The sequence below is a fragment of the Panthera leo genome, chromosome F3 (assembly GCF_018350215.1).
Source record: "Panthera leo isolate Ple1 chromosome F3, P.leo_Ple1_pat1.1, whole genome shotgun sequence".
NCBI classification, from domain to species: Eukaryota; Metazoa; Chordata; class Mammalia; order Carnivora; family Felidae; genus Panthera; species Panthera leo.
Genome location: NC_056696.1, coordinates 67,524,829 through 67,547,898, shown reverse-complemented (window position 1 = coordinate 67,547,898; position 23,070 = coordinate 67,524,829). Strand labels below are relative to the sequence as shown.

The window sequence follows — 23,070 nt, the reverse complement described above, 5'->3', positions numbered from 1 at the left end:
AGGCGTGGACAGGGAACCACCAGCCCCTAGCCCAGGGCCTTAGGAAGGGACTCATCCCAGGGGAGAGGTAGGTGGTGAGTTTCAGCTCCACCCAGGGTGGGGAACACCGCCCATCCCAGGCCCTGGGCCTTCGGGAGGAGCAGCTGCCAGAACTCTGGGAGCGATGGGCACCCGTCAGCCCCAGCCCCTCGCCCCAACAGCCCTTCCCCTCGTCCCCCCAGTTACCCCTCCCGGAAGGTCCGAAGGAAATGCAGGAGGCCAATAGGTTTCCGTTCCCTGAGAGGCTATTTCTCACTCATTGGTGGCCACCCAAGTGGGTCCCCGGTCCCAGGAGCCTAGCAGCATGGCTCTCTGCAGGTGCCGTGCGGGCCCCAGCTTCCCCTCCCCCAACCCCAGCCCCCCCCACACACCCCCTGCCGGCCCGCCCCGCTGCGGGAGCCCAGGCTGGGAGCAGACACCCAACCTGCCTAACCTGTCTGACGTCATCGTCTCTCCACCCACCTGGGCCCCAGGTCTCCTGCCGCCTGCTCTTCCTGTTCTCAGCTTCCGTCCCCTTGGCTTCCTCGCAGCACCCCACCTGCCAGCGCTGAGCCTCCAGGGCCCTGCCCAGCCTGAAGTCGCCCTCAGTCCCTCTGCCTGCAGAAGTTTCTTCACCCCCAATGAGAGGAGGCGCGGACCCAGGTCTCTGGAGAGCTGAGGGTTGAGGGCACTGCGCCAACGCATAGTCCCGTCACCTCTGTCCCTGAAGACACTCGTACCCTCCATGTGGAGCCAAGATGGGGAACAGAACCGAGGAAGATTATAACTTTGTCTTCAAGGGTGAGTTGGGGTCTATAAAAAAAGAGACCAGCAGAGCCTGAAAGCGCCCGCCCGTTCTGTTGTTTTTGTTTTTGTTTTTAATCTCTCACCTGGACCCCTGAGGGCTTCTCATTCGGTTTGGATTAGAAAGAAAGCTGCAGGGAGTTGGGGAGGGTCCAGTTACTAGGGCAAAAGTCCTGGGGCTGCGGGAAGGCTCTGCTGCTGTAAATAAGGATGTTGAGGAAGCCTGCATAGGGCCGAGTTAGGCCCCTCTGCTCCTTTGGTAGAGGAAGCCCACATCCCTAAGAGTCGTCAGCCACCACAGCGTAGGAGGTGGAGGTCAGATTTCAGGGAGGACTTCCCTCCTGAGAAAGAGGAAACAACCTCCAGAGGAAGAAAGTCCTGTCTCTGGGTGCATGTGCAGGAAAGAAAAGAAAAGGAGAGCTTTGTCCATTTTGGGGTGAAAACAGGGAAGATCTCATAAATTGAGAGCAGGGTCTAATAGAACCTGGAAGACTGAGGGCTGGGGCCCCGTCGGCCGTCCCTCGGCAGGCGCCTGGGTTCAACCTGGCTGGCCCTGGGAGCGTGACCTTTCCCGCTCCTTTACCTCAGCCCCTACGTTGGACCCTCTGGTGTCCCCAGCCCCCACGCACCCCTCCTCCAGGGCGGGGTTCACTGGCAGAGCCGTCGTTCCCGGCCCAGCCACCCCACCCCGCCGCCTCTCCCGGCCTCAGCCCCACCCTCGCTCAAGCTGGGACTCGGGCTGCTGGGGCCGGGGGACCCATGCTGTCCCGGCCTCTCTCCCAGGAAGGGGAGGCTGGGACAAACGGTGCTACTAGAAACTGCCCTTTACTGAGCCCTCAGCGTGTGCCCGCTCTGGCTCGTTGGCCACCGTAACAACCCCAAAATGCATCTCTCTTTCTGAAAGCGGTCAGGGGCCAGATCGACTGTGAGAGGGCAGCTCTGTCGGTCACTAGTTAGTGCGGGTTGGGGTCTCCGGAAGCTGACTCTAAGAAGTCTGGGGTATAAGACGTCTATTGTGGATCAACACCGGTGCAAGGAAGGGAGAGGAAGCAAGACCGAGCAGCAGGGAGAAGCTCTGTGCGGCCCAGGGTCACAAAGCCTTGGCCAAGGGCGGGGAGCGCTGTGCCCCCGGCCTTGCCCGGACGCTGGGTGCAGGCGGCCCAGGACCGCCAGGGCCCCAAGCGAGGCCAACCAGCGCCCCCCGCAGTGCACCTCTGCGTTTGCCACACCAGTGGTGACATCTGGTGCCAGCCACCGAAGCCCAAGTGCCTCCGTTTCCTCGTCTGTAAACATGGGGTGATAATAATACTGGGCTTGCCTCGTGGCACCAACGCGAGAATTATACGAGTTAACGTGTGTAAAGCTTTTAGGGTGGGGTCCGGCACGTAGTAGGCACTCTGTCGGTGTGAACAGCCAGCGTCTCCGTTTCACAGCCGAGGACGAGACAAATGGTCTCCCAGCCCGTACTCGAAGCCGGGTCTGTCGGACCCCAAAGCCCTTGCCCTGAGCACCTTTTGGGCCTGAGGACAGGACTGAGCCCCTCCCACTGGGAGGGGGGAGATGGGGAGGAGGCAGGGACCCACCCCCACCCTGCTCCCAGCTCTTTCCTGCCCTGCCCAAGTCTGAGGGGCTTTGACCCATTTTATAAACAAGGAAACTGAAAGCCAGAAAAACTGAGCCACCCGTTCGAGGTCACTAGCTAGTGAGAGGCCGAGTGGGGAGCAGCGCCCAGAGCGTGTGGCTCCCAAGGCGCCAGCCTGCTTTTCCAGAACCTGGGGGGCCTCCTGTCACCCTGGATGCGTGCTCAGTGTTGCGCAATTAGCGGGTCATGCTTGCATCGGCCCCCTCGCCCTCCTCCAGCCCCTCGCTCACCCGCGGTGGGTAAACCTGGGCCCTGGATGCTGTCCGCCGGCCCCGAGGCTCTTTGTGGCCCCACCGGTGGATCCTGGGCCCTGGAAACCTGACGGTGATAACACTGGCCTGCCGACAACGATCACGATGGTGATGGGTTTTTGCACACTCACTCCAGCCTAGGCAATATCTCACTTATGTCTTGCAACAACCGGTAAAATAGTATCACTATTCCCAGTTGTCATACGACAGAGGTCAGGGTGGGCCGGTCCAACACCCAGCCCCATGTCCTTACCCGTGTCCCTCCGTGAGGCTCACCCGCCGAACATTCTTCTCCCCACATTTCCGTTCACAGGACGGCTCCCCACACGCGTGTGCGCACGTGCACGCCCAGCCTCCTCCTCGTCCTCACAGCTCACACGCAGACACAGGCACGGCGCTGTCACGCTCCCCAGACTGCCTACGTCTCTGTCCGCATTCACACACCCTGCCAGCCTCACGGCCCCTGAACACTGACCCCCACAGACAGACGGCACCCCATCACAGAAATGGGGGCTGACCGTGCGGTCGTGTCTCCACGGGCCAGGCCAAGAAGCCTTACGGGCCCGCAGCCCATTTCAGACTCTCGGCCCTTCACCCGGGGAGGATGGGTCCCCCTCAGTTTGGACTGCAGAGTTGCAGTCCCCGGTCTCTGCCAGGAGGCCTGGGTCCCCCTCAGTTTCCCGAGCTCAGCCCCCTTTCCGGATGGACAGACCCCCGAGCTCAGCCCTTGTCTCTCTGCCCCCTCAGTGGTGCTGATCGGTGAGTCAGGCGTGGGGAAGACCAATCTGCTGTCCCGATTCACACGGAATGAGTTCAGCCACGACAGCCGCACCACCATCGGGGTTGAGTTCTCCACCCGCACGGTCATGCTGGGCACCGCTGCCATTAAGGCTCAGATCTGGGACACGGCCGGCCTGGAGCGGTACCGGGCCATCACCTCCGCGTGAGCCTGGGGGCTGGGGTGGGGTGGGGGGGCGCTGGGGAAGTCAGGGAGGGCCTGTGGAGCAGAGGCCACGGGCCCCGTGCGCACCGAGGGGGATCCCGGGACGCCGTGGCCCCGGCGAGACACGGGTGGATGCCGTGAGCCACGCAGCCGGGGGCAGGACGCAGTGACCCCGGCTGCTAGTGGCAGGGGAAGCAGCCGCCCCTGAGCTCTTCCTGACTCCCTTCTGCTTCACACTCAGCAACCGCTGCCGTTTCATCACAGACCCGAAGGGCTGGACCCTTCAGCTGCATTTTACAAACACTCGGGATACGGAGGACCTTCCGCCTCCGGACGCCCCTGCAGGACATTTGCCAGTGTCCGGCTGGACGTGAGGGGGGTGGTCTGTGGGTGTGACAGAGGACGGCACCTGCCAAGAGGCAGGAAGCAGGAGTCCAGGGCTTCGGTCACACGCACGCTCGCCACTCCTGGGCTGGTCCCCTGGCCTCTCCTGAGCCTCGGTTGACACATGAGTAAAACGGAAGAATCAGGTATCACAGGCTGAAAAAGCCCCATCTCACCCCAGGAGTGAGGCTGGCTGCCTGCAGGGGTGCCTCAGATGGTCACCTCAGGGACTGCTGCAGGGGGTGGGCTTGTAGCCGGTCCTAGAAAGGTGGCCGCGAGCGAGAAGAGGACGGTGCGGGTGCAGGAGCCATGTGAGGAACGTGCCCACCGAAAGGGGCATCCAGGAGGCCGAGTGGGGCGCAGGTGCTCTTTGGTGGCCATCCAGGGCTAACATCAGAACGAAGGACCCCAGGGGCGCCTGGGTGGCTCAGGTCATGATCTCACAATTTGTAAGTTCGAGCTTACGCGGGGCTCCGTCCTGATCGTGCCGAGCCTTCTTGGGATTCTCGGTCTCCCTCTCTCTCCCTGCCCCTCCCCCCCCAAATAGATAAATAAACTTTTAAAAAAGAACAGAGGACCCAAGGAAACAGTGGGCTAGAAAGAGCGGGAGGAAGGAAGGAAGGTGACTCTGGAGGCTGCAATACTGGTGACCCGGAGGGCTCTCGGCATCAGACACAGGACCCTGGAGTTGCCCTGTCTAGGTTTGGGTCCCTGGACCTCAGCTTTCATATGACCCCACCTCTGGTCTCGTCTCTGACCTTTCGGCTTGAGGGCTGTGCTCTGACCTTGCCTCTGTCGCTCCTGCCGCCCCCCACGCAGGTACTATCGAGGTGCGGTGGGGGCCCTACTGGTGTTTGACCTGACCAAGCACCAGACCTATGCCGTGGTGGAGCGCTGGCTGAAGGAGCTCTATGACCACGCCGAGGCCACCATCGTCGTCATGCTCGTGGGCAACAAGAGTGACCTCAGCCAGGCCCGGGAGGTGCCCACTGAAGAGGCCCGAATGTTCGCCGGTGAGAGCCCTCCACCACCCAGTCCGGCCCCCCCAGCCTGGCCCGTGCCATCCAGCTCCTGCCTCCCGGCCCCTGCTCCCACCCTAGGGCCCCAGCCTGGACTTCCTCCGTGGGCTCCCCTACCTCCATCACCTCTCTCCCAGTCTCTCAGCACTCCCCTTCTCTGGACCCTGCGTCCGTCATTATGCTTCACCGCTTGCCCCAACGTTGTCTTTATTTACTTATTTATTTATTTATTTTTTGAGAGAGAGACAGACAGGACACAAGTGGGGGAGGGGCAGAGAGAGCGAGGGAGACACAGAATCCGAAGCAGGCTCCAGGCTCCGAGCCGTCAGCACAGAGCCTGACTCTGGGCTCGGACACGAACCATGAGTTGGATGCTTAACCAACTGAGCTCCCCATGAGCCCGCCCCCGCCCCCAAGATTGTCTTTATGGGCAATAATTTTGTCATTGGTGTTAAAGGCCAGGCCACTCAGGGATCCACAGTGTGTGGCAGGTGAGATCTCCATGACCATCTCCAGTCACGCCCTCCCCAGGAGTCTTATGGGGTCAGAGGCAGCAGGACGCAGCGGTTAAGGGTGCAGGCTCTGGCGTCCCATGGCCCAGCCTCACTAGATAGGGGACAGTGAGCAAGTCCTTTGTTGACGCTCTCGGTGTTTCTGGTCTTCCGTCCTCTTCTGTAAAAAAGGGATGATATTCAAACCCACCTCACAGGTTGTTTTAAGTGTTAAATGAGCAACACGTGCCAAGGGTTTAGCACATTGCGAATGTACATAGTAAACATTAAGTAAATATTATTATTATTGTGTTTCTTTTCCTGCCAGAAAACAATGGACTGCTATTCCTGGAGACCTCAGCCCTGGACTCCACCAATGTTGAGCTGGCATTTGAGACTGTCCTCAAAGGTTAGAGCCCCTGCCTGCATTTGGCAACGCCCCCCCCCCCCAATCCCGTCCCTGAGGCTCCTGTGGGCACGAGTGGGAATGCAGACACCCAGCCCTTGCCCACCCCAGATGACCCCTCAGCCCCTCTGGGGGCCCCCCAGCCTCCTCAGAGCCTCCCTAGTGCCCTCTCCTCTCCAAGCCTGAGGCTTGGGGAAGGAACCAGAACGCTACACTTCACAGGGAGCTAAGCATTAGCCCTTCACCCAGGTAAGTAGAAGGGACCCAGCTGCCCAAACTCCATTTCCTTCCAGCAAAACCTCCTTGTATGGCCACACCCAGTGCTCAGTAAGGCCAGTGCGGAGTGTGTGTGTGTGTGTGTGTGTGTGTGTAGCATGGGTTCTCAGTCTTCTGACCCGATCACTGCCCTCTGCCCCCTCAGAGATCTTCGCAAAAGTGTCCAAGCAGAGGCAGAACAGCGCCCGGACCAACGCCATCACCCTGGGCGGTGCCCAGGCTGGGCAGGAGCCGGGCCCTGGTGAGAAGAGGGCCTGCTGCATTAGCCTCTGACCTGGGCTCACACCAACCCTGCCCCCAAGGCTTACCCCACCGCCACCCGGCTCCGGGACCTGCCCCTGCCCCGTGGTGGTTCCAGATGTCAGAGCGGATGCTTCCCTGCTCCCAGCCCCACAGACCACAGGGCCCTGAGGTCAGCACGGTCCCCCCACCTGCCATGTCTCCATTGCCTGCTCCCCTGCCACACACACTCAGTCTTCCAATAAAGCTGTGTTTTGTACCAACGTCTGGCCATCCTGCTGCTCCCATCCCTGCCTCCCCTTCACCTCTGTCCCCTCTGGGCTTCCCTCCCCCTCCTTCCCCTCCCCACCACACCCACTGCCCCCCCCCCCCCCCAGCCCAGGGGCCAGCTGCCTCTAGAGTCCTGTGGTCTGGGGACAGTGCCAAGGGGGCGGGAGGTGCCCAGCCTTCCCTGTGCCAACCCCCAGGGCAGGTGGGGGAGGGAGGACAGCAGGGCCAAGATGGGGTATCTGGAAGGAGAGACAAAGGAAATCACCGGCAGGTACCATCTGGTGCCCAGGGCCCTGATGCCAAGAACTGAGGTCGCTCCAATGCCAGGGGTGAGGGGAGGAGGCAGGGGAGGGGTTGGAGGGAAGGGAGAGGCAGGGCCAGCCTGCGTGTGCTGGGCAAGATTGAAGCCTGGGAGGTGGAAGGTCCAAGGCTCACATCCAGGTTGCCGCCTGACCGCCCCCCCAGACCTGCAGAGGAAAGGGGGTGTCCAACCTGGCAGGGTGGGAGGGGGAGTCCAAGCTGTCCAAGCAGGGTCTCTGTCACCCAGCCTCACCTTCCCGTTCTGCAGGACAGGGTGCACGCACCCCCCCTACCCCCCCCCCCCCCCAGGAGGGGATTGAGCACCTGGAGACTCAAGCAGGGAGCTGTGGACAGCAGTGGGAGCTGTCCCTCCCCTGCACTGCACGGCGGGGGGGGGGGGGGGGGGGAAGGGCACCCAGTCACCCCTGAGAAAACCCTCTCACCCAGCCCACAGTGGGTCAGACTCTGATGCAGAGAAAGAGGCCAGAGCCTTAATTAATAATACTTTTAATAAAATTAAGTTCTTAATAGCACATTTAATACATTAACCCTCCCCCTTCTTGGTTTCTCTGCATTTTGTGCAACATTACTTTGACTTGATTATTCATGGGTCCGTTTCATTTCCCGCCTTTATTTTGCTTTTGAAATCTTTTTCCTCGGTGGGTTTGTATGTGTCTTCGCTAGATGCCTCAAATTAAGTCTGACCACAATCCTACGCTACTTTCTACAGTGGAGAGACCGTCCCCCTGCCCCAGGGCCGTCTCCCCCCCCACCCTACCCCACCCGCACCCTCCAGTGGGAAGGGGAAGCCCTCCCCACCCCAGACTACCTTCCCGAACTAGCGGGGTTTCTAGGACAAAAAGAGCAGGGGGGGGATCTCCCTAGGTGGGGTGAGAAGAGTAAATTGGGGAGAGGGAGATGTGATGGGGGGGGCCTAGGGCCAGGGAGGGGCATGACGGAGTCACTGATGTCAAGGAGCAGCCTCCATGTGCCCAAAGCAGAGCTGAGGGGCCCCCGCCCCCCCTCGGACAGGAGGGCCCACCCTGAGCTGGGGCCGCTAGAAGGCAAGTGCTAAGAAAGATTCGCGGATTTCTTACATGCAAAAGCCAAGCTCCCCAGTCTTCTGTGGGGAGGGTGCTGTCCCCCAGGCCAGGGCTCGGCGGGTGGCCTCTACCTGACCGCTCACAGCTGGGGGTGGGCTGAAACACAGGGGTAGGGGCAGGGTCCCCGGAAGTCCCTGCTGCCCTCCCCCTGCCTTCATACCCCTGGGAGCCCTGTTCTCCCAGGCCTTCAAGGACAGCATCTCCCCTGTACCCCAGGGGTGGGAAGTCCTTCTTGGAGTCTAACTTCTTTGAGACAATACAGCAAACCTGTGGAGAAAAGGGGCACAGTGCAGCTGTAAAGAACCATTACCGAGATTGTGACCTCCACCACCGCCTCGGAGGCCAAAAGCTACGTGGAATATTGGATAGGAATGAGGACGGGGGTGCCGACCCCCTCAGTCCTCTCGGAGCTCTACGACTGTGGGAAGCGTGTGCGAATCTGTTTCTAGAATGACCTACCAGGCTCTTGAATCAATCCGTAGCGGGGTGGATGGAGGCTACTCTTCAAGAAGGACTTCCTTGGGCCTGGGAGAAGCAGGCTCCACCCTCCCTGAGACCCCGAGAGGACACCCCACTTTGGAGTAAGGACTGCTCTGCAGAGACCAGGGATGCGCCTGATGGCGGGCCCCCAGGTGCAAGGGCACAGAGCAGGAGAAATGTGCTCACCTTCTCTGCCGCCCCGCCCAGCTCCCATGCGGTTGAAATGATCAATGCCATCTTTCAAAGACCCTGGGGACCGAGCCCCTCATCTATTTGTCCTACAATTTAAAAATCCAAGGATTCTCAGAATCAACCCCAGCAGACTGGAAGCTCCCCACCTGAACTAGCAACCTGCTCGCACCCGGATACCTGGACATGGGCGAGTTCTCACATGCAGGGTGGAATTGACCGCTTCCCTCACCTACTTTCCTTTTTCGTTACAACTTTTATACATTCTACTGGACCCAGGGGCCCTCAATGCTACTAAACTTTAAGCTATCTGAATATTGTCTACTAAGTAACTAGTAATTCTTTCTTTTTCTCTAGGATTATATGAAATAAATTTGAATTATTATTATTAATAATTATTATTTTGTAGTATTCTTTTCTTTTAAACCCCTCGGTTTCTTTCTTTTTCTTCTCTCTCTCTCTCTCTCTCATTTTTGGTTAAACAAAACAAAACAAAACTATTTCTCTTAAATCTTGTACCTCTCTGAGGGTTCCCGCAGGCCTGCAAGGCCTCAGCTCTGGACTTCCCCCTCCTCACTCGCCCCTGGGACAGGGCAGGGGGGGGGGGGGGGGCAGCCCAGGATCCTCAGCCCTAGTGCGCCTTCCTTTCTTGTTAATCCCTTTCTTTGTTTGGCTCTGCCGGCTCCCCCGAGGGGGAGGGGAGCGGGGAGGGGGCCCATGGAGTGAAATCCAATCTACTTGTGGGGCCCCAGAAGGACCAGGTTCCCCCAGCCCCTGTCTCCGCCACACATCCCAGGATGCTCCCCACGAAAAGCAAATGACATTCCTCCCCAAAAAAAAGTGGGGGAAAAAAGGAACGTAAACCCGAACATATATTAAAAACACTTTTTTTTTTTAAGATTTAACTCTGAATACAAATGTATTTTTTTTCTTCTTCTCTCCCTACATATATTCTAAACCTTCTAAAGTTTTTTTATTTTTTTTAAGGATCACTTTATCATAAAATAAAATATCCTTTTCATATAATAAATTACCTAATAAAAAGTCTTTTTTTTTTTCATATTAGCCCAGGTTCTTTGCTACATTTATACGGTAATAAACGCCTTTATTAAAATAGAATATTAAATTATAAAGAACTGCTTTTTTTTTTTTTTTTTTTTTGCTATTTTTGTTTTCTCTCCTTTGCGTTGGTCGCCTATCTCGCTCCCTCTCACGCTTTCTCTCCTCTGTTTTGTCTCTCACTATGTGTTTTTGCGTTGGTTTCTAGGTTTGGCTCAATTAGTAAGGGTGGGATTGAATTTTCCGAGCCCCCTAGAGTAACAGTCTTCTGCCTTTGTGGGTAAGAGGTGGAGAGGGGGAGGGGGATCGACAGACAGACATCCCTTCTTCCCACCCCCCTCCCCACCCCCCCTCGGCGACCGGGGGTGCCCATTTGGTTTGGTTTCTATTGTACAGACATCTCAGGATGGCTCACGTTGGCGGGAAGGAGGGAAGTTGTCAGCGGCCAGTTTTCCTGACTGTGACCTCCTTCCTCTCCCCTCCCTGGCTGGTGGTCTGGAGGGGTAGGCCGAGGAGAGGTGAGTTAATTCACAACAGGAGGAAGGAGAGGAGGAAATCCCCCCTGTACCTCCATCCCTGCACTCCCTCTCCATCAGATAGAACGGGGTTCCTGAGCTAAGTGCTCAGAGATCATTTGGAAGAGTCCCACCCCACTATATACAAGAATCTCCTGGGACTCCCATCCCCCACCCTCTCCTGGCCCGGCCAGCGGAACCAGGAGGGTGGCAGGTTGGTGGCAGCCCCAAGTGAGCCTCAGGGAAGCAGTGGAGGGGGGATGCAAGGCCTGTTAGCAATATGGGGCCCTGCGGCACCACAATCCCGACCGGCCTGGGACTGAGCTCTCTCTGAAGACCCAGCCTCTCTCCTCAGCCACAATGGGTGGGACAGAGACTTCATGATTTGCCCGCTGATAGGGGTTCGGGTAAGGCCCAGAGAGGGGCACAGGGGTGGGAGCTGCAGGGGGAGGGGGGGCCCTTCCATCCACCAGCCTCAGGCTCCTTCCTGTCCCCTTGAACAGCAGACACACACACGACCCTGGCTCTCCACGACTGCCGGCTGCTAGAAAATCCAGCCCGAGAACTGCTCCCCAAATGCAATGCCCAAAGACGGTAGAGGCGGAGGTTCGACCCTTGATGTACCCCAGTATTCGTTCCCTCCTCAAATTGTCACTGAGAATGGGGATACATTCCATCAAGAATTAGAGGTGTTTCTTTGGAGTGGGGAGGGCCTCCGAATGCCAGAAGAGGAATTAAATGGGGGGGGGGGGGGTCCATCCAAATGCTCTTCTCCCCTATTTCTCCCCAGGGGAGATGGTGAACCCAAAGCTGGACTAGAAGGGGCAGGAGGGAGGGGGAGAAGGGAAGAGAGGGGAGGAGGACAGGGCTGGGAAGGGCAGCCATCAAGGGGAAGCAAAGAGGAGAGCCGGTGGAAACAGTAAAGGGAAGGGAGAGCCCAATGGAGGGAAGATGGGGGCGGGGAGCCGGAGGGGCAGAGAGGAGCTCTCTCTCCAGACCCCTGCACCCAGCTCTGTCGGGGAGATGAGCTCTGAGCCCTTTCTAGATTGACATGCTTCCCCCCACCCCCCGCCCGGAATATCTGTGCAGACTTCTGAAAGGGCCCCAACCCCCTTGTACCATCGGAAACCCAGGAACAGATTCCCAAACAGGATATGGCAGTGGAGGGTCTAGAGGGTCATGTTGGGAGGTCAAAGGTCAGGGCCAGAGAGGGCTTGAGGATTGGAAAGAGCACCTCTAGATACAGATGGAACCTGTCCCCCTCCCTTTCCCCATCCCCTCCGCAGAGGGAGGGGCAGTGTGATGCAGATGGGGAGGTGGACAGAGGGGGTCAGGGTGCCTTAACGGTCACCTCTGGCAAAACAAAAGTTTCTCTTAGCTGCTTCCAGATTGAAGGGTGTGTTGAGGTATCAGAGTTGTAACTCTAGTAAAATCTCCTGCCTGGCCCCCTCCCCACCATTCCAGGACTGGGGTGACCAGAGGCTCTGAAAGTGGCCTACCCCTCCTCAGCCACCATCGCCTCCCCTCCCCCTCCCCACGGAGCGAGTATCTCTAAGCACCTTGCCCCTCAGACCACTGATTTCCAAAAGGCCCCGGTGGAAAACAGATCCAGGGCGGGCCCCTGGGGAGGGACGCAGGAGGCCTGGGGCAGGGGGCTTAGGAGAATATTCGGATGGCTTGCGTGGCCGTGATGTGGCAGACGGGACACTCCGGGTCCGTCCTCTCGCAGATGCGTACTGCACACTCCATGCAGAACAGGTTGTGTCCGCAGGGCACGAGGGCGGCAGTCACCTCGCTCTCGAAGCACACCATGCAGTCCCGCCCGCCGCCGGGGCTCCGCAGGCCGCCCCCCAGTTTGGAGAAGCCCTGCAGCGGCTCTCCCGGCGGGCGTCTGGGCAGTCCGGCCAGCTCGGGCCCCGCGGAGGAGGCGGCGGGCGAGCGGTGCGCCCCCGGCGGCGCGGCGCGGGCCTTGGCGGACGACGACGACGACGAGGAGGCGGAGGAGAAGAGCACCGAGGTGGGCGTGGCGTTCTCCTGGCCCGCCCAGAGCGGGGGGCTGGTCTCGGCCACGCCGTAGTACACGTCCTGCTTGCCCACGCCGTAGCCCGGGAACAGGTAGCCGCCGTAGCCGAAGTCCCCGCCCTGCTCGCCCAGGCGCGGGGCCTCGAAGCCGGAGTCCACCGCGCACTCGCCGATGCAGCCCAGGCTGTTCTGGCGGAAGGTGGAGAGCGGCTTGCAGCCGGGCGGGTGCACCCGCCAGGCCTCGGAGTAGCGGCTGTCCAGGCCGGCGTCGGGGCTCCCCGCCAGGAAGTCGTTCTCGTTGTTGTACTCGAGGATCTTGCCCGTGCGCACCGCGATGTGCGTCTCGATCTCCTCGCGCGCGCGCTCCACGTTCCCCGGGGCGCCCGTGATCTCGAACACCGGGTCGCGGTCGCGGCTCGGCGTGATGATGTACGTGTTGGTCTGCTGCTGGATGCGCTTGATGGTTGCCCCCTTGGGGCCCACCACCAGCCCCACCACGCGGTAGGGCACCCGCACGCGAATGGTCACCTGGCCCGGCAGGGCCGGCGCCACGCCGAAGGCGGCGCCCGACTTGTTGCGGGAGGCGCGGATCATGGAGAAGTGCTCGGCCGCCGAGATGATTTCCCGTCGGGCTGTGGCCACGTCCTCCCGCCGCCCGGTCACCATGAACACGGGCTCTTCGCCGCGCACCGGGGTCTTGATGTACGTGTTGGTCTTGGCCCTCAGAGCCTTAATCTTGCAGCCTGGGATGGGGGGTGGGGGGGGAGGGGAGAGAGAAGGAAACTCACAGGGCAAGAAGGTCTGCGCTGGGGCCAGTGGGCTCCTGATCTTTACTCAGACCCAGGCCCCCAGGTGCGAATGCCCCCTGCCTTCCACCGTCCCCCGTCTCGGGTCTCCCCAACGCCTCTATCAACCACAGATTTCAAAACGTACCAACTTCCGCTCGGATTCCAGCCAGGACCCTCCAAATTCAATCACTTCTTGAAACCGGGAGATAATCACGGACCCTCCGGGACAAGCTGCTAACCTCAAATCTGCTAACTCCGCCCAACCACGTACTGTTCCCTCCACGTCTCCACTGATTCCTGACTGCTCACAAACTTCCAGGTCACTTAATCACACCGCCGCCCCCCCCCCCCCCCCAAGGCTGACACTGACCTTGTAGGGCCCCGAAGTGCTCAGTAACCCCACAATCTCCTGACTTGACCTCCATTCATTAAACGTGTCCTCCAGTCTACTCAGGGACCACTGACACCCATTTGCTCTGTGATCTATGATCACCCCCCCCCCCCCCGCCCCGACCTTGCCTTCCACCCATTAGTGCGTCTCACAGGGTCCCAAATTCATAGCACGTCTGCAGCAACCAGTGGAGTGTGGGAGACTGGGAAGGGTCTGAGAATCAGTTTCAAGAGGGAAAGAAGTATGAAGATAAAAATAATGACGTGTGAGGGACAGCACCCGAGCCCGTGGACACTCCAGCCACACTGTCCCCTGGGGGCAGGAGCGCTGAGATGGGCTGGGCGCTGAGGAGGTGACAGACAAGGTATTCTGCACCCACACTGACGCTCTGAAGTAGAGGGGGTTAAAGCTGGGAGATTGGGGGGAGAGGCAGGAAGAGAAAGAGGAGAGCCGAGACAAAGAGAGACAAAGACAGCGAAGGGGAAGAGAAGGGTCCAGGAGGCTGGCGTGGACACAGCATCTCTGAAGGCCGCAGCCCCCTGATGGCTGACAGGCCAAGCCTGTCTCCTCTTTCCCAAGTTCTGTCTCTCTGCCCCCTGGCTTCACACGCAGCCGGGCTCACGTGCTTTCTCGAAGCACACATGCCACACGCGTGTGAGTCTGCACACGCATGGACCTAAGAGCCGTGATGCACCGTGTGCCTTTATCTAAACACGACTCGTGGTGCAAACGCAGTGCACACTCACACTCACACACGGACTGCTTGTGTCTGAACCTCTCGCACACCCTGCTCTCCCATCTCCATCACCCGCAGCCCTCAAACAGCACATTCCTCTGCACGCCCACAACTTTTGCCCCCCGCGCACGTGGAGACACGTTCCCACCGCTCTGCAGGTACACGCTGCTCTTTCTTCTAGCCCCCACCGCGTGACCTATTCCCCCCAAAACCCATGCCAGCGGTCCTAGCTCTCCCATTGGGCCCCAGCCCTCCAGCCACGGGCCTGAGGGCAGCTGGGGCGGGGGGCTTCTCTCCTTCCTTCTCTCCAGGTGGCTTCTCCTCCAGCCCCACCAGATTGGGCAGGGGGGAGGATGGGGTGCGTTGAGGGCAGTGCTCCTCACCTTCAAGAGACCTCAGGAAGGAGAACTGGCTCCTCCCTTCTTGTCTTCAGGCCTCTTGGCAGTTGAGAAGTCCTACCTGTTGTCAAGCCCACATCCTTGCTGCTCTAATATCGGTAAATGCTGGTCCTCCTTTCTGTGAGGCCTGGAGGTGCGAGGAGCAGTGACTCCCTCTCCTACAACTTCCGCTCACATGGCGTCTGCTGGGCACCCGGGGGCTCTAAGTTCTAGGTCCATTAGCTGAAGCAAGAGCGGGGTATCTTTGGGGGTGGGGGGTGGGGGTGGGGCAGACAGGCCAGGGCAGGAGAGTAAGAAGAAAAGCTGGGGGCCCGGAGGTGCGGAGCTGGTGGACGGGATCCTGGGTTTTGGAACACCGAAGAAGCCATCTCTGGAAGGGAAGACCATGGGGCTTCACCTTTCTAGAGGTCAAAAAGAGGAGTCCTGGCGCTGCGGCCCAGGGAGGGGGGCTAGACAAGAGCGAGGACTTCCACGTGCTTCAGGGGTGAGGGGGGCTTCTCCTCCCCGAATAGGAGAGATCCCCCTACTTTTCTGAGAGACAGATCCATCCGTCTGCTGCAGAGGCAGATGACTCCATGAAATCCTGGGCCCTCCCAAGACCACCCCCGCATCCAGGGAGAGCTATCAGTGTCCCCACCCAATTCCAGGGCTCGGGGTCCCTAGTTTCTGGCAACAAGAGGAAATCCAACTTTTTGAACCAGGAATCTCGAGATGGAGCGCCCCAGGGGGGGTGAGGGCTGTGCAGGGGAGTGGCATCTTCCCTCCTCCATTCTGGATCGCCCTGCAAAATGCCCCCAACCCCAAGCAGTTCGGGTGGATGAGGTGGGGTGTACGGTAGGCACCCCCCCCCCCAGGCTGGTCTCCCCTCCTCCCCTGCCCGCAGCCGGCCTCCTCCCTCACTCCCAGCCGGAAAGCAGCTCCTCTATTGTTCCCCACTGTGGGACAGCTCCTCCCCTGCTCCTCCCCCACCCCTACCTCCCAGCCCAGCCCCCTTGCAATTTCCAAATCCCGCCCCCCCCCCCACTCCCCTTTGGGAAACCGGGAGAGGGAAGGGTCCCCAAGATCCCGTCTGCTCAGTCTGGACCCTCACCAACACTCCCACCCCCACCCGCCCAGGGATGCTGGAGCTGAGGAGGGTGTGGTATCAGACACACCACACTGGATTAATTCTACACCCCCCACCCCAACAACACACCCAGGCGCACGCCCTCCAGCCGAACCTCCGCCCGAAGGTTTCTCACCACCCCCCCTGCAGGCCCCCTCCTGCCCTGTCCTACTCTCACACTACCAGAGACCCCTCTCCAGGCCTCTGGCCCCTGGCCGTGGCCAGCCCAGAACAAAAGCCTGAGAGGGATGAGGACAGGTCCACGCCAGGACGTGGCACTTCGTCGGAGGCGCCCCTTCCAAAACCCCACAGATCCTTCAACTCTGGTGTGTGGGTGACCACAGGACTCCCTCCTCCCAGCAGCCCCCCTCCCCACTTCTCCCCTGGGCTGGGACCCTCCCATGAGCCACACCCCCTTCCATTCCTGCACTCAGCCCAACAAAGAGACAGATACTCAGTCTGGCTTCCCGGGCCAGGTCTCCCCCAAAGTCTGTAACTCCAGCTGTAGGGGGTCCCAGGGGTGCCCCCTCCCCAGCCCACGAGCAGATTCCCGGAGCAGGGGCTTCTGAGCAACTCTTTGCGCATTCCTCCAGTTTTTCTGGCTAGGAGTGGACATCCCCTCCGGACAGCCTCCCAGGATTGGGAGACCGATCCCCCTCCCTTTTCCCTCTCTCTGTGAGAGGCTATTTCTTTGTCTAAAGGCAGAGCCCTGGGGAAGGAAGGAGCCGAAGAACAGTCCCGACTGGGGGTGGCAGGGAACTTTGTGGCACTTGGAAATCGGGGTAGGGGGCGGGTCCCCCTTTGTGGGGAAGGGACAGAGCCAGAGGCGGGCAAGGAGAGAGGAAATGAACTTTCCGTGCCGGGATGGGGTGCCCCCCACTCCAGTCCGTCTCCGCGGTCCCGGCGCCCGCTTACCTTGCCTGCCCACGATCTCGGCCACGTGCTCGGAGGTGGGCACGGGGACACACTCGGTGGTGTTGCTGCTGCCCTTCAGGCGCAGCTCGGCCTCTTTGTAGAGAGCGCAGAGCTTGGCGTCGCTGGCCCCTTTGGGGGCGGTGGGGGGCTGGGGCGTCTGCGCCGCGGGGGCCGCCGGCGGGGCGGCCGGGGGCGCCGCGGGCGGCGGCGGCGGGGCCGGCTGCGGGGGGGCGGCCGGCTGCGCGGGGGCGCCGCCCCCCCCACCTCCCCCGTCCTCGCCCGCCGTGGGGGCGGGGGGCTCCCCCAAACCCAGGAGGCAGAGTTGATCGAGAGCCAGCTGAAGGGCGCGCTCGTCTTCCAGCAGCCCTCGGTCCTTAGCGCTTCCCCCGAAACATCCTAGTTCTCCAAAGCCCCCATTTCTTTCCATTATTCCAGATACCACTAGACTAGGCATGGCGAAACAAAAGCTGGGGGAGAGAGGGAGAGAGGTGGTGGAAGGGAAAAGAGGAGAGAGGAGGGGAGGGGAGAGGAGGGGGGCGTGTGGGGAGGGGGGAACAAAGAACTGGGGAGGGGGGAAGAAAGCGAGATAGAAAGATAGACCCTCCCCCTAAGCCCCCCTCCCCAAACACCCTGTAACCCGACTCCCCTCGCCCCAGCCCCCGGGGTGGGGGTGGGGGGAAAGAGAAGCAAAACCGAGGAAGCCGCTCTCGTCTCCGCTCCGGGGGTGACGGGGGGCGGGGGGCTGCGGGATCTCTGCCCCCACCCCTCCCGCCTCCGACCCGGGCGGCTCTAGACCCCGCCGTCCAGACGCCCCCCTTAGGCTCCCGCACCGAGCCCCGGTCCGGGAGCGGCGCCCAGTGGCCCCCAGTCGAGCCCAGCCCCTTCCAGCGCTCAAACTCTTTTGTTTTAAATGAACTGGATGGAGCAGCATGGAACTGCGGGGGGGCGCGGGGGCGCCCGGGGCATGCCGGGAGTTGTAGTTTCCCGCCCTCGGGGGCGCGGGCTCGGGCTCCTCGCCCCGCGGAGGATGGGGACGTGCCTCCGGTCTCCAGCCCGGCTCCGGGGCGCAGCGGGGTGGGGGCTGGGGGTGGTGGAAGTCGAGGTCCCCGGTTTCCCCGAGGGAGGGGCGGGCGCGGGGGACGGAACCGGAGCGGGTCGGAAAAGGCTGACGGAGCGCCCCCTCCCCAGACGGGCTCGCCACCCGCCCCCGCCTCGTCCGGGCCGGCCGGGGGGGGGGGGTGTCCCCCTTTCTTATGGTAATGAGGGGGCGAGGGGGCGGGAGCGGCCCGGCCGGGTCGCCGCGGCCCCCTCCCTGGCCGCGCCCCCTCCCCGCGCGCTGCCTCGGCGCCCCTCCCTCCCGCGGAGTCGTCCCGGCTGCGGGCCGCGGGGACAGCCTCTCCGCAGAGCAGACAAAGCCCGCAGCGCGATGCGGGCGCCGCCGGGCCGTGCGCGCCGAGGAGGCCGGGATGGGCCGGAGGGCGGGACCCCCTGGCCAAAGCCGGGGTCCGCTCACCGCCCCCCCCCCCCGCCCCGCCGACTGGCCAGCCACCACACCACCCCCCCCCCGTGCCCTCCCCCCCCCCCCCCCCCCCCCCCCCCCCCCCCCCCCCCCCCCCGGCTCGGAGATCTGAGCGGCGGCGACTGGGAGGTGAGTTAGTTCTGGTCCTTCCGAGCGGCGGCGGGGCGCGGGGCGGGAGAGGGGGGGCGGAGGGCAGCGAGCGGGGAGGCAGGCGAAGGCTTGGACGCGAGATGTGACTTAACAGTTTCGGGGGAGAGCCCCGGGCTTCGGGCGCGACCCAAGGAGGGAGGAGAGACGGGGTGCGCTCGGGACCCGAACTTCCTTCGGGCCCGGGCCCCGCAGACGCCTTGGGGGTGATCTGTTCTCGGGCCTCCACCGTCATTGCACTTGCCCCCACCCCCACCCCCGAGCCCGTTAATTCGGCTCCTTGCACCCTGGACGTTCGGTGGAAGTAAAAATAAGTTTTTAAGGCGTGAATTGGACAGCTGGGTACTTGTAGAGGGAGTTGGGGCAAGTCGGGGTGTACTGCGACCTTTTCCCTCCCTACGCCGCCTCTCCAGCATTTCTTTTGTCTCCCTTCTTATGCCTGGGCCCTTCCCAAGGGGAGAGAGGGTGCACTGCGGCCCGAGGGCTTGAGGTTGGACTTTCAGAAGAACTTCCCAAAATCGGTTCGTGAGAATGGGTGGGGGTGAGCTACAGTGGGAAGGTGTCCTTTTCTGCAGGGCCTTGGAAACCCAAACTCTGAACTGGGTTGTGAGGTAAAGTCCTGCCTGGAGGCGGGGAACAGAACGATGAGGTGACCTCACAGAGCTGCCACTGTGAGGCCTTGAGGGCCGGGCGGTGAAGCCCAGTTCTCTCAGCTGGTTCTTGGAAAGAGGAGATTTGAACAGCAGGAGGCTGGGGGCCAGAGTGCAGGATCCCAGGAGGGGCAGGGCTCTTGCTCCTGATCAGCAGAAGAGCAAAGGGAGGGGAACCATGGCCAGGCACCCCTGGAGGGCCCCCAGAGTTGGTGCCCCCTGCACTGGGGATTTGAGCAAACATTAACAGCAAGCTTTAGGGCTTGAGCGGCAGAGGGAGTGGAGAGGTAGGTAGGCTCTTGTCCCCTCTCCTTCTGCCCCAGGAACGTGGATTGGGCCACCTGTGCTCCTGGGGGCCCGTGGGGCCCTCTCGTGGGGGGAGGCTCCTGCTCTGTGGACCAGGTGACTGTTTTTCACATTAATAGAAATAGCACACACTTGTATAGGACTTATTGTGTGCCAGGCATTTTTGTCACCAGCTGCTCCGAGCCTTCCTGTCCCCACCGAAATGAGATTCCCCCTTGACACCCACCCCTGAATTTGCTCTGCTTCCCCGCTAAGCTAATTAAAGCAGGAGGTTAATGACCAAAGAAGCCCCGGGGATTTGGCCCGGGTGGAAAACAAAGGACAGAAACAAGTGTGTGTGTGCGGGGAGGGGGCAGCCGCTGAACAGGAAGGGTAGAGTAAGGAGTGGGGCAGGGGAGGCGGAGGCCCCTGCTGGACCCACCTCACTGAGCCGACAAAGACAAGTCAGCTTCCCCCTCCCCCCGGCCGCCCTGGGTGTGTTAATGCGCCACGTGTCGCCCTCAGGGTCCCACTGAGACTCCAGACAGAAAACAGAAAACCGAGGCAGGAGAAGCCAACGTGACCGCGTGCCCCCGGAGGGCAGGGTGCGTGCGTGCGTGGCACTTGGGTCACGCGCAGGAGCGTGTGCCTGCAGATGGTCTGGGGTATGTCCACCCACAGTGGGGACCACCAGACTGCCCAGGTGACAGAGTTTTCATGGGGCGGGGTTTTGCTGAGTCCTTCTCTTGCTCCCAGAGGCTCATGGCCTCCTTTGTTCAGGGGACTCCCCTCTTCCACTGACACTTGTATTGGACAAGCTAGGTTTCTGTCCAGGGCCCTTCTCTTCCTCTTTCCGCCTGCCTGCCAGCTCCAAAATTCAGGCCGAAGGCCTTAACTTAAACAGTTTTGCTTGGAAATAGACGACCGTGCCGACCCCACCCCACCCCTCACTGTCTGCCTATGACCAGAAAGGTGTGTGCATGGCGTATCTCTCCACTCCAAGGCCTTAAAGGACAGCGCTGTCTTTCCTCTTTGTCATTGTCCCCCTCCCTGGCCCCCCAGTGCCCAGCACGCAGCCCTGCCCAGAGCAGAAGCTCAGGAAGAGGGTGTCCAGTTAGCTGCATATTCGAAGTTTCATGGCGTGAGAGGAAGGAGCAATCCTCTGGAGGCAGACGTGCTTCCTGAGTAGTCGGGTGCCGCCGAGCCTTGGTTTCCTCGTCTCGGAAATGGACAAACAAGCCCCCAGCACAGTGCCTGACTCAAGATAAGTGTTCGGTCGATGTTAGCGCTCCGGCCCTGTTGTTCTCTCCTCGCAGTGGACTTTGGCTAGATTGCGCTCTTCGTTAATTAATTTTCATTCATTCCTTCTTTCAGCTAACTGCTTCCTTTTGAGCTCTTAGGATGTGCCAGGCCCTGGAGGAGATCCTGACCCACTGTGAGTCACTCAAAGCCCGTTCTAGATCTGGCCTCGTAGAAAAAAAGATTATCCCAAACAACCAGCAGATAATTCCAAAAATAATTCCTGTCGAGTGCTGGGATGCAAGCAAATTCTGTGTCCGTGGCCGGCACGGGCAGGCTTCTAGCCCCGGGCCTGAGGAACAAAGGCCTCCGTGGAGCCGTTGAGTTGGCTGGGTGTGCAGTGCGTGGCTCAGTCCAGGTGTATCTGTGTGCGTCTCCCTGTGTGCACACAGGCCTGGCTACGAAACACGGCAGGACAGCAGAGCGGCCCAGGGTTTGTGTGGCGGCTCAGGACAGCAGTGGGGTAGGGTGATCCAGACCGTGCTTGTCTGTGTGTGGAGCTCTGTCCCTTCTCTTCTCTTTTCTCTCTCTCTCTCTCTTTTTTTTTTTTTTATAAGTGTATTTATTTATTTTGAGAGAGAGATAGAGAGTGCCAGTGGGGCTGGGGTGGCAGAGAGAGAGGGAGAGAGAGAGAATCCCAAGCAGGCTCTGCACTGTCAGTGTGGAGCCTGCTGTGGAGCTCGAACTCACGAACCATGAGATCGTGACCTGAGCTGAAATCAAGAGTCGGACGCTTAACTAACCGAGCCACCCAGGCACCTCCCTTCTCTTTTCTGGGCAAACGTGGGCACCCTTTGTCACCACCTGTCCAAGTACCAAGGGATGGGGCACATACCTAGCTCTTGTGCACCCCCCCACCCCATGCCCTAGTCCCGGAGCCCCAGGGAGGCTGCCCCACCAGGTTGGCTGGCCCTCATGGAGGTCCTCTTAGCCATCTCCCCCGTCCTCTCCATCTGTCCTCATCAGAGGAGCCTCCTCTCCTATGTGTTACGGGGTCTCCATTTTCTTTTCCTAACACCCCTCCTCCTGGGAACCTATCTAAACACCGTGTTTCCTGCTGACAGTGCAGCCAGTTTTCCCTCTGTTGCTGGAACAATGAATTAATTTCCCTCAGTGAGAATGTATTAAGTAAAATTCTGTAGGACACACAAAAGAAATACCAGATTTGATCTCTGCTCTCAGCAAGACATAGAAACTAGCCTATGTGACTCAGAGAACATGGTCAAACAGGATTGCATGTGAGGGCAGAACGGTCTTTGGGCCTTGGAGGGGTATGGGGATGGAGAAGAGAGGAGGCCACTACAGGTCCGTCCGCTGTCGTGGACCCGTCTCCACGGGCTCTGACGCCCAGCTTGAGGTTTGGCCTGGACAGAGGCCCCTGCCCTTCCCCAGCGCCCACTCCAGCACCCCCCACCAGGTCCCCTGCACTCTCTGATTTCCCTAGGGAGAGCAACTCAGAGGGGCTGGGGTGGAGCCAGGGTCCCCCAGGACAGCTGGCTGACAGGGCCCCTTTGGGACTCAGGGCTGGACCCCGGCGTCCGGGAGGCGGGTGACACCGGAGCTGTGACAGTTGGTCCCCAGATTCCTCACCCAGTGGCGCCAGCTCTGGTTTCGGGCTGGGGAGAGGGAGGGGGAGGGGCGCCTGGTGCCAGGCTGGGCTGATTGCTCTCTTGGGGCCGGGTGGCGGGGGGGGGGGGGGGGGGGGCGACAGCAAGCATGCCCTTGGTAGGTTATCGAGGAAGGACTTTTCCAGTGCCCTCTCCATGCCGGGAACTGTGCTAGATACTAACAGGGGACACTGGAGCATTAGACACAGCTTGGCACGGATGAATGAATGGACATAAAAGGCATACTCATCCTGTAGAATGTCACAGGTGGAATGGAAGTGGAATGAATGAATGAATCAATCAATCAATCAGTATTCGAATAGATTCATCAATTATCCGATGGCCTCATTTTACAGAGAAGGAGAACCCAGGTCCTATGACTGTCTTGTGCCTTCTGTCCTGTCATGCTCTCTTTTTTAGGAAAGGGAAGAGGAAGTCAGAGAGAGGGGTGGGAATGGACTTGCCCTTTGCTGACTGCCTGTTTACTGCTGGGCCCTCTTTTTGGCCTTTGCAGACTTGATCTCGTTCAACCCTCTTCACGGCTCTGTGAGGCTGGGAACACACCTCTGCCTAACATTAGGACCTAAGGCTCAGAGAGGTCAAATAATTTGCTCAGGTCACACAGCTGGTAAGTGGACCCTCCGGTGTTCAGAGCTACATCTATCTGACCCCAGAGCTTAGGACCCCAGGAGTAAGATGGTGACACCCAGTGAGCGTCTGGAGACTGAGCAGGGAGTGATCACTGAAGCTGGAGAAGTTTGGAGAGGCTTCCTGGATGAACAGGATCCGGAGTCCCAGAGGGATGAGGGAGGTTAATC

General features: G+C 60.3%; 3 protein-coding genes across 4 annotated transcripts in view; 2 read left to right on the top strand and 1 right to left on the bottom strand.

Annotated features, from left to right (window-relative positions):
• The first annotated feature begins 507 nt into the window (after positions 1–507).
• RAB25 (RAB25, member RAS oncogene family) lies at positions 508–6,780 on the top strand. The gene is made up of 5 exons (XM_042926188.1): positions 508–819; positions 3,463–3,658; positions 4,862–5,055; positions 5,881–5,961; positions 6,380–6,780. Exons 1-5 carry the CDS (start codon positions 777–779, stop codon positions 6,505–6,507), a joined length of 642 nt encoding a protein of 213 aa, XP_042782122.1. The 5' UTR covers positions 508–776; the 3' UTR covers positions 6,508–6,780.
• A 4,667-nt stretch (positions 6,781–11,447) lies between these two features.
• Positions 11,448–17,278, bottom strand: MEX3A (mex-3 RNA binding family member A). Its single transcript, XM_042926165.1, has 2 exons — positions 16,746–17,278; positions 11,448–13,155 (listed from the first exon to the last, which is right to left on the bottom strand). Exons 1-2 carry the CDS (start codon positions 17,197–17,199, stop codon positions 12,047–12,049), a joined length of 1,563 nt encoding a protein of 520 aa, XP_042782099.1. The 5' UTR covers positions 17,200–17,278; the 3' UTR covers positions 11,448–12,046.
• A 1,861-nt stretch (positions 17,279–19,139) lies between these two features.
• LMNA (lamin A/C) overlaps positions 19,140–23,070 on the top strand; it is a 38,459-nt gene continuing 34,528 nt past the window's right edge. For both annotated transcript variants that reach the window (XM_042924883.1, XM_042924884.1), the window contains exon 1: positions 19,140–19,348. The gene's annotated coding sequence lies outside the window, so the exon portion shown is untranslated. The remainder of the gene's footprint in view (positions 19,349–23,070) is intronic.

What these genes read in the sequence shown, in the direction of transcription:
- RAB25 (XM_042926188.1), top strand. Translation starts at nt 777, where the DNA reads ATGGGGAACAGAACCGAGGAAGATTATAACTTTGTCTTCAAGG. An exon ending in TACCGGGCCATCACCTCCGC is followed by an intron (nt 3,659 to 4,861) that starts GTGAGCCTGGGG and finishes CCCCCCACGCAG; the next exon opens with GTACTATCGAGGTGCGGTGG. An exon ending in AGAGGCCCGAATGTTCGCCG is followed by an intron (nt 5,056 to 5,880) that starts GTGAGAGCCCTC and finishes TTTTCCTGCCAG; the next exon opens with AAAACAATGGACTGCTATTC.
- MEX3A (XM_042926165.1), bottom strand. Translation starts at nt 17,199, where the DNA reads ATGCCTAGTCTAGTGGTATCTGGAATAATGGAAAGAAATGGGGGCTTT. An exon ending in CGAGATCGTGGGCAGGCAAG is followed by an intron (nt 13,156 to 16,745) that starts GTAAGCGGGCGC and finishes CCCCCATCCCAG; the next exon opens with GCTGCAAGATTAAGGCTCTG.